The following is a 13689-nucleotide window of genomic DNA, read 5'->3' as shown; positions in this document are numbered from 1 at the left end:
ATAATAGTATCTTTTTATAAAAGCTTAAAGATTCAGGTTAACGTTTTCTTTGATTTCTTTTTACCTTCTACCCCAGGATCTATTAGTTAAATAATAACATAGACACAAGATATTACATATTTGTTGTGGTCCGTATGAGTTTCAAAATAACCATGTTTCCCACTACTTTTAAAAATAATTACTTGTATTTCTGTATTAATTAAAATATAACACATTGATGAAATATAAATAAATAAAAATAAGAAAAAAAGCTCATCACTCAGAGATAGCCTTTAATATTTAGATGTATTTGACATTATCACTGAAATGCCAAAGTGCAACTCAGGGCCTCCACCTGCCAGTCTGTTTTTCTTTATGCACCAGTACCTCCATATACTATTTATATTTATAAAAGCGATGTCCTGTTAGGCATTCTGTTTGTTTTTTTTTAGATATATAACATATTCTGAACATGTTTCCCTGTCATTAAGAAAATTTAATACACTCCTAATGGTTGCACATTTTCCATGTGTTAATATTACATATACTGTGCTCAAAATTATCTTTTTCACAGTTGTAGTCATTTTCCTAGGATGTATTTATAGGATGAATCTGACAAAATTTCTTTTGATACTAATTATAAAATTGATCTATAGCAAAGCCTTATTCCCAGTATAGTGACATCTGCTTCTCTGCAGTTTTGCTGGCTGTAGGGCTTGACAGTTTAAAATAATCTTGGACAATGCAATAGGTAGAAAATGTTATGAGTTCTTTTTCTATTTCACTGATTACAAGTGAGGGTAACCTTTTTTTTTTCTTTTTTTTGGTAATCATTCTTCTGTGAAATGCTTGCTCATCTCATCATTTTTTTGTGTGTGTGAATGTTTTTGAAATCAATGCAAGTTGCCAGAAATCATATAAATGCTTTCATGGACATCAAATAACACTCTCTGCATTTTTATACTTTTAGAAATTGGTAGCTTGTATTTTAGCATCATTCCCTTCTTGCCAGAAATCTCACCAGGAAATAGTAAGGGAGATTATTATATTATTTGTATTCCCACAAGAAAAGTATGAGAGCACCTCTCCTTATACTCTCACTCATCTTTTGTATTGTTCCTCATTTGATAGGGAAAAAGTGGCTTTTTAATTTAGTTTTGACTTTTATTTTTCTAATTATAAGTTTCTTTCCTGTGAGTTATTCACTTATTGTTTTATTTGTACAAATTCTTTATATATTAAGGAAATTAGTTTCATGTGCTATATGCATTTCAGATATTTTTTATTGGTTTATTATTTTTGAAATTGGTCATGATGGCTTATTTTATCAGGTTTGTTTACAGTCACTGGCAAAAGTATTGACCAGGACACATCCTTCTCTTGTATTACTAGAGATTTTTCTAACAGATAAGTCTAATAATCATTACTCTTTCAGCACATTTATTTAATTAACTATGAATTTGCGTAAAATAAATATTCAACTTCTGTTTCTGCTTTTGTTTCTACTCCCAACTCTGTAGAAAACAATAGTGGTTTGTCTTGGAGAATGTTCCACATGCTCTTGAAAAGAATGTGTGTTCTACTGTTGATGGGTGAAATGGCTATTAGGTCTAGCTATTTTATACTGCTATTCAAGTCTGCTATTTCTTTATCCATCTTCCTGGTTCTATGCATTATTGAATGTTGGGTATTGCTGTCTCCAACTATTATTGTAGAATTGTCTATTCTCGCTTTAATTATGTTAGTTTTTGCTTGATATAGTTTGGGACTCTTATTATGTGGTGTATATATGTTTGTACTTGTCATACCTTCTTGATGGATTGACCCTTTTATCAATATATAATATCCTTTGTCTCTCATAACAATTTTTGTCTTAAAGTCTGTTTTATCTGTGGTAGCATAGGGTTCTCCAGACTTCAGTACATATATTGTTATATAATCTTGAAACCATCTTGCACCTCAAGAGTGCACTGCTTATGTAGCTTATTCTGATTGTGCCTCTTTCTTTTAGTAAGTTACAAAGCAGCAGCATCTAGTCACTAATATCCTGGTTAGGTTATGAAGAGGTAATTATGCATCCCATTGTATATAGTACAAGTATAGTACAACTAACTGGGAGGAAATTTTATGACATAGTACATCTCGGTAAGAAGCACTCTGTTAGGGATGAAATCTTATCAGAGAACCTGTTGTCTGAGATAGACGTAAACTTTCGCAGAAAGTCTGTATTTCTTCTTACAGAGCATTCATTGCCTGTTACATTCCATTCTATGTTTTGCTTGATGAAAAATTCTGTAGTCTGACAGATGGGTAACTAGTATTTATAGTTCTAACTTTGCAAACCTTTTTGTTTTCATGACTATGTCAATAAAAGGGTGAAGGAAGGTAAACCAGATATTAACTGATGTCATTATGTTTCCAAGGTATTTTGTGGTTTTGTGTATATGCTCTTACTCTTAAACTATACGTTATTTTAAAATTTGTGATTTTTCGGAGAACACGTCTTTACAAAATAATCTTATCTATAAATACTATGTTTGTTTAGATTTCAAGTGTTATATGTTACAGAAACTTATTTTATATTTCTTAAAATCATTAAATTTATTTAAAATTCTCACATGTTCCTTCATAACCTAGTTTGGGATAGTAATTGTTTCATGTCTGTTTAAATATGTCTTCCCTCTTGATTCTGTTATTTAAATTTTTTAATCTGTACATCAGACTTCTTTCCTTTGTAGGTAAGGTAGTCAACTGTGTGGGGTACTACGTAAATCCTAAAAGACTACAATAAAGTGGCAATGTCTCGGGAACCTACCCCACCTCTACCTGGAGATATGTCTACTGGTCCCATAGCAGAAAGCTGGTGTTACACACAGGTACATGCTCTTAAAAATCCCTCACTTTATGTCACTTATAAATTTTACAGTATGTTGAGAATATTATTGTGAAACACTTTGCCATAGTTATTAGAAGTGTTAGAAGACTGGATCATAGGATGTTGAACATGTAACAAGTTAAAAGTATTAGTGTCATCATTATAAAAGTGGTTTTCTGAATCTCTTAGGTTAAAGTAGTAAAATTTTCCTACATGTGGACCATTAATAACTTCAGTTTTTGTCGAGAGGAAATGGGTGAAGTGTTAAAAAGTTCAACATTTTCATCTGGCCCAAGTGACAAAATGAAATGGTAAGATTTTTGTTTGCTTTGGATTTTTGTTTTTTGTTTTTGATGTGATCATCATCTGCTCATGATTTTGTTGTTATTGTTCCTGAATGAGTATTACTATAATTTCATATTAGATTGGTAATATGTTCCTTATTGTGTGGGGAATTATAAAGAACTGTGAGGATGTTGACAGGAGTGCTGTTTGTGACATTAACATATGATTTCAGTATTCTCTCTCTGTCTCATGCTTTTCAAGTATTGTATTCCTCCATGTGAGCTTATTGTTTTATTTTAGGTGCCTGAGGGTAAACCCAAAGGGATTAGATGATGAAAGTAAAGACTACTTGTCCTTGTATTTGCTTTTAGTCAGCTGTCCCAAAAGTGAAGTTCGAGCAAAATTCAAATTTTCCCTTCTGAATGCTAAAAGGGAAGAAACAAAAGCAATGGGTAAGTGATTTGCAAACTGAGTGAAGACATTCCTGTATAACTACATATTGTGACTTCTTCTGCACCTTTACCTGGAAAAGTCTGGGACTTTTTTCCACTAAAATCTGCTTAACCTGAAACTTTTAATTTGACCATTATTTAAATCCAGCAGAGAGCTATAATTATTTTACTGAGTCTTAGACTTCGTAAAACATGTAAAAATGATTAATAATATTACTTCTGCGTGTCCTAAAATGACATCCCAGTTGTCACTTAGAAAAATAGTTGCTGTTAGGGTAAGGTGCCTGGTTCAGTGCTTGGTATGAAAAATAGTTGCTGTTAGGGTAAGGTGTCTGGTTCAGTGCTTGGTATATATAATAGGTGCTCAGGAAAAATTTCTCTCTTGCCTTTTTTGCCAGGTAATAAAATCTGAAGAACAATGAGAAAGAGATAGAGTGCCCTGATATTTCATCACTAGAATTTTTTGAGCAGTGGATTGAACACTGACTGAAAGGAGCTGTTTTTCTTAGTTTCAGGGCCTATTAATTTCAGTCCAAAATTCACATATATAGCCAGCTGAAATGCAGTAGTAGCCTTGAGCTTCATAATAGAAGAGTGATGTAGGAAATGTACATTGTGTATGGCAGGAGAATAATATTTTCTAGAAATAAATCACAGAATCAAATAACTTTTGATTACAGAAAATTCACATTCACATACATTTTTAAATAATATATTGCTAACATAATATATATTTTCACATTGTCTTACCTTAAGATAGTGGAGTATTTCAGATAGATTGATTACTGATTTTCCACTTCCATTTTATTCTTTGTATAATAGATGATGAATACTTTCTGTAGAGGTTCTTGTTTACTGCCTAGTATATAGTTGTTATAGAGTACCTTAGGCATTTGAAATATTTACTTCAGATATTTATTAAATCTATTACAAATTACATGAAAAGCATCTTTTGGACTTTTATGAAAAATTCTTTTTAGGGGAGAGGAGGTTATGTCTGGAGACTTAGGAATGATAAAGGACTTTATTTAGCTTTTTCACAGGTTCATGGATTTTTCTATAGTTGGATAAAACTTAAATCAGTGGGGATGGTTATGCCAGGAAAGCTTAAACATGCCTTGATATTTAGAACATCCATTTTTAAAGGGAGAAGCAGGAAATAAGATGTATGTTTCTTACCAGATTCTGATATTAGATGATGAGTAGTGTGCCTGTACCAACATATTTTGATCCTATTTCATTGTCTTTTAGGGCCTACATTGTTAAAAAGGTCTCTTCCTTCTCCATAACATTTGATCTGACTTTTCTATTTGAGATCCAGAAGTCTGAAATTGAGCTCATTGACAATGGCCAAAATTGAGTAGGCATGTGAAGTTACTGTTTCTACCTGACTTAAAACTCTTACGACATTTGATTTATAAACACAAATATCTGCAATTTTTATGATGGATGTATCGGCAAGTCCTGTTTTCACACATTTAATTGTGTTAACATGTTTAAAAAGTCTCTTGGATATTTATTTTATTTAAACTCTATTCTGTTTTCCACCAGAAAGCCAAAGAGCATATCGATTTGTGCAAGGGAAGGACTGGGGTTTTAAAAAATTCATTAGAAGGGACTTTTTGCTTGACGAAGCTAATGGTCTTTTACCAGATGACAAGCTTACGTTATTTTGTGAGGTGGGTACATCTTTTATTCTAAGGAACCCCATGGTTTATTTAGTGATATGGCAAAAGTATAAACTGGATTAATAACCCTTTAAAAATTAATTGGTATAGTTCATCAAGTTTCCTTTGTAAATTCTCGACTAGAAAAAGCTGTAGAAAATTATTGACTACAAATCAGTGTAATGACCCAGTCTGGAAACATGTCATATTTCTAGCTATAATTTATGTGTACACTTACACTACAACACTGCATCCTTCTTCTCTTGAAAAGACTGTGAATGTGAATATGTGAACATTCCTAAATATTTTCTTCATTCTGAATAACTGACATAGATTGTCACTTTTTAAAAAAATTTTCAAATTGATTGTATTCAACATTATTACTGAGAGTTTATCAGTTTGAACCCAGGAGTACCTGGAAAACATTAAGAAGCTTTCTGGTTGTTCAAGCAGTTGGATTAATCTAATCAAATAGCATTCTAAGAAATAATTCTCAAATTTTTAAGATATGCCTGTGTCTGTTGACAAACTTATAAGGTGTAATTATGTGCATAGAATGGCATATTTTGAAAGTTACTAGCATTGCCTCTGCCAATAACGTACACTTAACGATTTGTCCTCATTTGATGTTTGGATTTGCTTTTGTCATGTTATCATTAGGTAGTTTTATCTATATGAATTTTTGAGATTCACCTTTGGACTGAATTCAAGGATTATATTTTTAACCAGTACAGTTTATAGAGAATATACATCAGTAACAGTGTTATCAAAATGTTTAAGGCAGTTGATAATTTTCATAAGAAAGATAGTTGAAAAGATTTTTATCAAGTATTCAGCAGTAGATATATTTCAACAGATTATCATGGACAGATGAGTGTGTTAGGAGTATAATAACTTCTTTAAGTTAGCTGTAATCTTTTTACAGTAAGTGTGTAAGATTTCTTGACAAGATTACAAACTAATTGTATGACATTATGTCAGAAGAATAATTGAAATATGCCACCAGGGACTATATAATTGCATCTTATTTTTTTACTTAGACTCGTTAACTGTATGATGAGTTTATTATGAATACAGTTATTTGGTTGACAAAGCACATAGCACAAGTCTTATTAAGTAATTGGGAAGAAAACAGTATTTGTTGCTAATCGGCAGATATTCTAAGTAGTATTCTAAATAAATATAGGTTATGCTATATAAAATTTTTAGCATACTTACTGTAGAGTCTTCCAGAATTTTAGCAGTTATCCTAAATTTCAACATGTAAATTTTTAAAATGTTAACTTAGAACAGAAAGGATCTTAAAGGCTATTTGATCCAATTTTAACAAAAAAAAAAAAAAAAATGACCAGCTAAAATAGTTTTAGAAATGAAACTTTTTAGAAAATACCTTTTTTTTTTTTTTTAGAATTGAAATCGTATTTACAGATATCCTCCTAAGTACACTGTGCTGGAACCTAGACAACCAAGAAATTCAGAAATAAGGCTGAAATTAAGTTTAAGATTTTTTTTTTTGTATGCTTGGTATCCATATGCCACCTGCTTAGTGACCCCCAAAAACAAAACCCAGCATGACATATATTTTAAATTTGGCATCGACCATATTCATTTTTGGATCCTGAAATATACATCTTTTTGCTGATATAGATAATTATACCCTGGGCACCATATTTAGCATAGGTGGGCAAAAGGTACTTTTAACTAACATTCTTCATGCCCTCCATTATTTCTTCCACCCCGCTCACGGATGCCCTTCCTTCTACAGAATCTCCAGCACTGCTTGCAGAAGAGGAGGAAGCATTGCACTACCCTTCCTAAAGAACTGCCTCCTCCCCCTCCCCTGCAAGTGGTGCTGTAGACAGGTAAGGCAGTTGGGTCCTACCCTTTTTTGCACAAAACATAACTTAGTCTTGCAAGTTCCCTACAGTGGTTAAAGTAGCCAGAGATAGAGATTGGTAGTGTAAGCAGCTCTGCCCTCTTTCCCAAAGTGATGCAGAAAACAGGAATTGAGAAATAAGTAGGAAAACTAGAAAACTGGTTAGTTTAATTTGTCTTTTGAAATCCAACAGATTTTAAATACTCTGATAGTCTACAGACCCATGCCATTTCATGATATACAGGAAAAATATATATACAGATAAAATATATATAAACAAGTATTTCATGAGGTTTAACTAGCTCATTTTAAGGACACATCTTTTTTCCCATCCTGTTTATCTTTTGCTAAGATAGTGTCTTAGTCCATTTCATGTTGCCATTAACAGAATACCTGAGACTAGGTAATTTTAAAAGAACAGAATTTTTATCGGCTCATGGTTCTGGAGGCTTTGAAGTCCAAGATTAAGGCTACATCTGGCGAGGTCCTTTTTCTCACATCATAACATGGTGGAAGTCATCACATGGTGAGAAAGACAGAGAAGAGGTGAGGGGAAGAGTGGGGGTTGATGAAGGGTAGGAGGGTGTATGTGTATAAGAACAGGCCAAACTCGCTTTAATAAACCCATTGTCTCAGTAAACACATTAATCCATTCATGAGGTTAGAGTCCTCATGACCTCGTTACCTCTGAAAGGTCTCACCTCTCAAGAGTGTTGTATTGGGTATTAAATTTCCAACATATGATCTTTATGGAATACATTCAAAGCATAGCAGATAGCCTTTCTGTTTTAAAATAATTATATATGATAGTGGGTGGAAGTTGGGATTTATTTTCTAAAAAGCCCTTTCTTGGCAAAATGAAAAGTTGACTACCCTATTTCTGTCACCAGATTTTTAAAAAAATGACACCAGTCTGTGAAAGTCAAAAAGTCTAAAACTCACTGTTCTGGAAGATATTCATGTGAAATTCGACTGTTAAAAGTTTCTCACTTTGGAGCCAGTGTGGTGGGTGTTTGGCTAGTTGATTATAATGGCAAAATTGTAGTACTATGCAGCATTGGAAATTCCTGGCTTTTAGAATTAGTTGGAAAATTCAGATTTCAAAAACTGGAACCAATAGTTAGCTCTGCATTGGAAGAGACCCACATTTTTCAGGATAGTCACAGATTAGATCCCTCAAATGCTCCTTGTCAGTCTAAACTATATTCTTTGAGTTGAGCCAAAAGCAAATTTGAAAAAGGACTGTCAAATGACTTTGAGGCTTTGCTTTGCAACATGTAACAATTTTGAGGATTGCACATTTGCCTTTGTGTGTGTGTCTGTGTGTGTGTGAAAGAAGCATAAATTTGACCTCAGAAAAGAATCTCAGCCTTTTTCCTGAATTTTTTATTCTAGGTTCCATTCAGTAAGAGTATTCATTACCTACATTTGAGTATGTAATAGATAAAACCAAATTTTTAACATTTTCTTAAATATAGGTATCAAGAAAATCAGAATCCATTGCATGTGTCAATTTTTAATTAGATCATTAATTTCTGCTCTATAAGTAGTCTCTTGAATACTCTTTGGAGTATGAAGTGTTAATTATGTATCTTAGTTAAAATTTGTGGTTGCTGTGATAATACTATGTAGATAGGTATGTCAATAATACAAATCTTCTGAATTGTTCTTGCTTATACAGGATACAAATATAATATCAATATCTGTGTCTGATAATATTGTCTTTATTTTTTAATCCTTTTATTACCTGATTTTTTGCCAAATTTTTAATTAAATACGTTATTTTGAATTCGTTAAGAGACAGTAAATAGAATTCAAGAAATCATTTCTGAAATTAAATACATCATCACATTTTGTAACTCTGCTGTATATATCATGCAAGACATTGAACAGATCCAGTTTTTCTCTCTAGAAATTTCAAGAGCAGTGCTTGATATGAACAAATAAATGCTATTAGGGTCTAAAGAGCTGATCCCTTACGAAACCTTGAATATTAACACCAACATTTTTTGTGTCTATATCATTAGGTTATAAGTGTAGTAGAATAGGGCAGTTGGGTAAGGATTAGTGAAACTTTTTTTCTCTTTTACAGTTATTAAAATTTTAGACATAATTTGATTAAAAACTTGATAAGATAGGAGAACCTTTATTGGCAGATTTATTTATTTATACAATATCTAGTGGCTCCCATACTTAGAGAAACATCTCACAAGATTGTTGTAATAAATGCTTTTTGATCATAATTGTGTTAATGTTGCTAATTTTTAAAAATATCAAAAAAATATTGCACAAACAGCCATAAAGAAAGGAATCTGGGCCAGGCACAGTAGTTCATGCCTGTAATCCCAGCACTTTGGGAGGCTGAGGCGGGTGAATCACGAGGTCGGGAGATTGAGACCATCATGGCTAACACGGTTAAAAACCCGTCTCTAAAAATACAAAAGATTAGCCAGGCATGGTGGCGGGCGCCTGTAGTCCCAGCTACTTGGGAGGCTGAGGCAGGAGAATGGCGTGAACCCGGGAGGCAGAGCTTGCAGGGAGCCTAGGTCGCGCCACTACACTCCAGCCTGGGCAACAAAGCAAGACTCTGTCTGAAAAAGAAAAAAGAAAAGAAAGGAATCTGGAGATTTAGGTGTAGTCTTCCTTTCGTACTAGCCAGCACAATGTGGTTTGGAACACTTTGTTTACCTTGTCTTTAGCACGGTTTGAAATCTCTTTATCAAATAAGGTGAATAGATTGGATGATTTCTATGACACACATGATTTCAAAAGGTTAATATGTAAATTTAGGGCAAAAGTGGTTAATAAAAATATCCTCAGAAAAATAAAAATTTTCTGATTTTTCTTTAGAAGTGTGTATTCATTCACATGAGATACATGTTTGTATGTTTGGATGTATTGGGACTTCTGAGACTTAATCTTCTCCAAACATTTTACATTATTAGACTTTGTGTTTGTTAGCATGTTGGTAGTTTAGCAAATTTATTTATTTCTGATTCTGTTTTCTGCATAGTTTATTGTATATATGTGTGTCCTTATTTATATTTTACTTAATAAAAGCCTGATGAAATATTGTTAAATTAATACAGCTATCTATTGCTGCGTAACAAATGATCCCAAAACTTAGAAGTTGAAAACAGCAATAGATGAATAATGTAGCACTTTTTGTTTGTTTGTTTTAAAGTCATTTACTTTGAAACATTTACTTAGTAGTTAAGGTAGTGTTTTCTTTAAATGTATTTTTTACATGTGTTAAATGTAATGTGAAATTGTTAATAGCATAGTAGAATTCGTTTTTTAAAAAAGTGGTGTGCAGCCAGGTGCAGTGGCTCATGCCTGTAATCCCAACTCTTTGGGAGGTCAAGGCAGGTAGATCACTTAAGGTCAGGGGTTGAAGACCAGCCTGACCAACATGGTGAAACCCCTTCTCTACTAAAAACTACAAAAATTAGCCGGGTATGGTGGTGCACACCTGTAATCCCAGCTACTTGGGAGATCTGAGGCAGGAGAATCACTTGAACCCAGGAGGCAGTGGTTGCAGTGAGCCGAGATCACACCACTGCACTCCAGCCTGGGCGACAGAGCCAGACTTTGTCTCAAAAATAAAAAATAAATAAATAAAATTTTTTAAAAAGTTGTGTGCAAGACTTAGTAGTGTTTTAGGATATTATTCAGTATGTAGTCATCTTTTATGGGAAATAACTTAATCTATATTATATTGGAATTTCCATAAAAAAAATACTGTAATCATTACCTACTTTTATTGATTATTAAGTAAATAAGAGTCTGCAAATTGAACTAAATTATATTGCTCTTGGCTGTTGATCTTCCATAAAAGATTTTCATGAACTTTAATAATTACAGTTGCTTTTGTGGAAGTTTTTGTACCTTAACATTTAAATCAGTTTAATATGTATTTAAATTAGTTTTACTGGAAGTGAAACATTAGGAATAACACTTTAAACACTTCTCAATTTGCATATTATAGACTGTAATTTTATCACCTTTTTTATACTGTAAAAAGTCATTTTGACTTCTAAACAAAATACTATGTTTATGTACATATAGTAAAATTTAAATGTAGATAGGTTTGAAGTGTAAGAAAATAAAAAAATTTATTTCTCCACCTGACAAAGATGTATTCTTGTTTGAGTTTATATCATATTGTGGCTTTTCTATTGAGAAGTATTTTTTTAATTACTTTAATAATCAAGCATTCTGACCAATTGATAAGCCATTTATTTACATAAAATAAATTGAAAAAGATCTATATTATTTCTAATTTTTTCATTTCTCTCCTTTAAATTGTGTTTTTAATGTCAGTTTCTAGATATTATAAATTTTGATTAGGAGTACATTGAATTATCCAAATAATCTTAAACATAAAAAAAATTGAAGTATAGACTTAAACTAATTATTGATATTACTTTGTGAAAGTGTTTTTCTTGCTGTTCCTTTTTTATTAGGTGAGTGTGGTCCAAGATTCAGTAAACATATCAGGACATACTAATACAAATACTTTGAAGGTGCCCGAGTGTCGTCTAGCAGAAGATTTAGGTAATCTCTGGGAAAACACAAAATTTACAGATTGCAGTTTTTTCGTGAGAGGACAAGAATTTAAAGCTCATAAATCTGTGCTTGCAGGTACTTTCTACTTACGGGGTAATATAGTACATTTAAAAAATACATTTATGCATAAAATAATGATGCATAATCTTGTTACAGCTCGATCCCCAGTTTTTAACGCCATGTTTGAACATGAAATGGAAGAAAGCAAAAAGGTAAACATGGCTTAAAGGCTAATATTTAATTTATACAAAGGTAAAGTAGTTGGCTATATGTTTTAAAAGTAGTAGTGCAATGTTCTTATTGTCATACTGTGATAAGCAGGGAAAATTTTTACAAATAAGAAAAAATGTGTTCTATAATAGAACAATAGATGTAGCTCAATGTGGATGTGCAGTGAATATTCCAGGGAACAGCTATTTTTTATGCCCATCTGGTAGGTAAATTGGATAGTTGTTATCCAAAAGGATAGTTATCCAAAGGACTCTTCTGGTCCATAGCTATTTGAGAAGTCTCTGTTCAAGGTATATATTCTCCCTTTGTAGACTTTATGGATTGATTTTTGGAATCTGTTTTCTAGCAACAAAAATAACATAGATGACATCAGTATTATTGTATACCAACTGTAAAATCAGGATGTTACCTACTTGACTCCCCCAGATATTTCTCTTTCACTTGTCATCGTGAAATGTAGTTATGTTAGAGATCAGAGGTTAATTCTTTGCTGTTTGCATAACTTGTGGACCGGAGGGTGCTCCAGCTGGACAACTCCAGAGTTTATTCATGTGGCTCAATTTTATTCTTTCTGCAGAACTAGATGCTGCAATAAAATAACTGCTTTCTTTCTCCAAATTTTGGTTTGGGGAGATGCTGTGATCAGCCTTCTGATCACTTTCAAGTTGGGAGACATCAATGATATCATATACTGTTGACATCAAGGGGTCAGAAAAATTTGCTCTCATTTAGTTAGATATTTAGCCTTATTGATCTCAGCAAAAAAACTAAATACAAAAACATGCAGTAAAAAAGCACTAGTCCTCTTTGGACTTGACTGTTTTTCAGGTAAGCAAGGAAGTGCCAGTATTTGATAATATATGCCATTTTTGCAAATTAGAGAATTCTGAGGTAGTGGGCTTTGTTGTTACCTCTCTGGTACCTTGCCCTACTTTTGATAAATTCTGGAAATAGAACTGTTTGTTATAGAGTCTTAGGTGTTGTATTAGGACCTAGGGATTCAACAAAGAAAGGGTTAAATAGCCAGTGTCCTTTAGAATAGTGATCAGAAACTTAACACAGATGTGTTTTATTTGGCTTATAGTTTTCTGTTTGTTTACTTGTGTGTGTTTTTTTTTTTTTTTTTACTGCTTTTAATTGAAAACTTGGGGCTCCTTTTTCCGCATGGTGGTGCTTGGCTTGGTCTGAATATCCGGATGTGGGCTCTCCAGCTGGCCATGGTTCCCACCTCTCCGATAGTGTATGCTTTTCCTCTTGGACTTGTCCACTTCACTTTGCCGAAGTACTTAATGAAGATGTACCTACCTCAATTTTAAAGTAGAATTTAGAAATATCTGTATATGTGTATTTGAGTTATACACTATTTTAGTGTAGATGTAGGGCTTTTAAATTACTGTCAAAGATTCACTTTGGTTCATTTGTGTGTGCATTTTTTTTTAAACTTTTTTGTGTTGTTTTTCAATATCAGAATCGAGTGGAAATAAATGATTTAGACCCTGAAGTTTTTAAAGAAATGATGAGATTCATTTATACAGGGAGAGCACCAAACCTTGACAAAATGGCTGACAACTTGTTGGCAGCTGCAGACAAAGTAAGTAATTAGGTCTTAAGGAACCAAAATATACCCTCAAGCTTGATTTATATAGAAAACTGTCATCAAATGAAAACTCCAAATAACTTGTATTATTTGTAGATGGCTCTTGAGAGTTTTATGAAATACCATATAGTGGGGTAATCTGGAAATGAATTTTTTTT

The 13689-nt window shown here is 32.7% G+C and overlaps 1 protein-coding gene across 8 annotated transcripts in view; it reads left to right on the top strand.

The window, feature by feature from the left end:
* The window catches only part of SPOPL (speckle type BTB/POZ protein like), a 68938-nt gene that overhangs the window by 42044 nt on the left and 13205 nt on the right, over positions 1–13689 (top strand). For 4 of the 8 annotated variants that reach the window (XM_033231633.1, XM_033231636.1, XM_033231634.1 and 1 more), the window contains 7 exons: positions 2718–2855; positions 3044–3165; positions 3440–3591; positions 5143–5270; positions 11601–11778; positions 11860–11915; positions 13403–13525. In XM_033231633.1, coding sequence (XP_033087524.1) covers positions 2778–2855; positions 3044–3165; positions 3440–3591; positions 5143–5270; positions 11601–11778; positions 11860–11915; positions 13403–13525 — 837 coding nt within the window. In that variant the 5' untranslated portion in view covers positions 2718–2777. Of the gene's footprint in view, positions 1–2700; positions 2856–3043; positions 3166–3439; positions 3592–5142; positions 5271–7023; positions 7121–11600; positions 11779–11859; positions 11916–13402; positions 13526–13689 lie in introns of all 8 variants that reach the window. The other 4 variants (XM_033231640.1, XM_033231639.1, XM_033231641.1 and 1 more) reach the window with 4 other exon arrangements.

The sequence above is a fragment of the Trachypithecus francoisi genome, unplaced genomic scaffold, assembly GCF_009764315.1.
Source record: "Trachypithecus francoisi isolate TF-2019V2 unplaced genomic scaffold, Tfra_2.0 Lachesis_group13, whole genome shotgun sequence".
In the NCBI taxonomy this organism is placed as follows: Eukaryota; Metazoa; Chordata; class Mammalia; order Primates; family Cercopithecidae; genus Trachypithecus; species Trachypithecus francoisi.
Note: the sequence above shows the minus strand (reverse complement) of the source record. Positions and strands in the feature narration are given on the sequence as shown.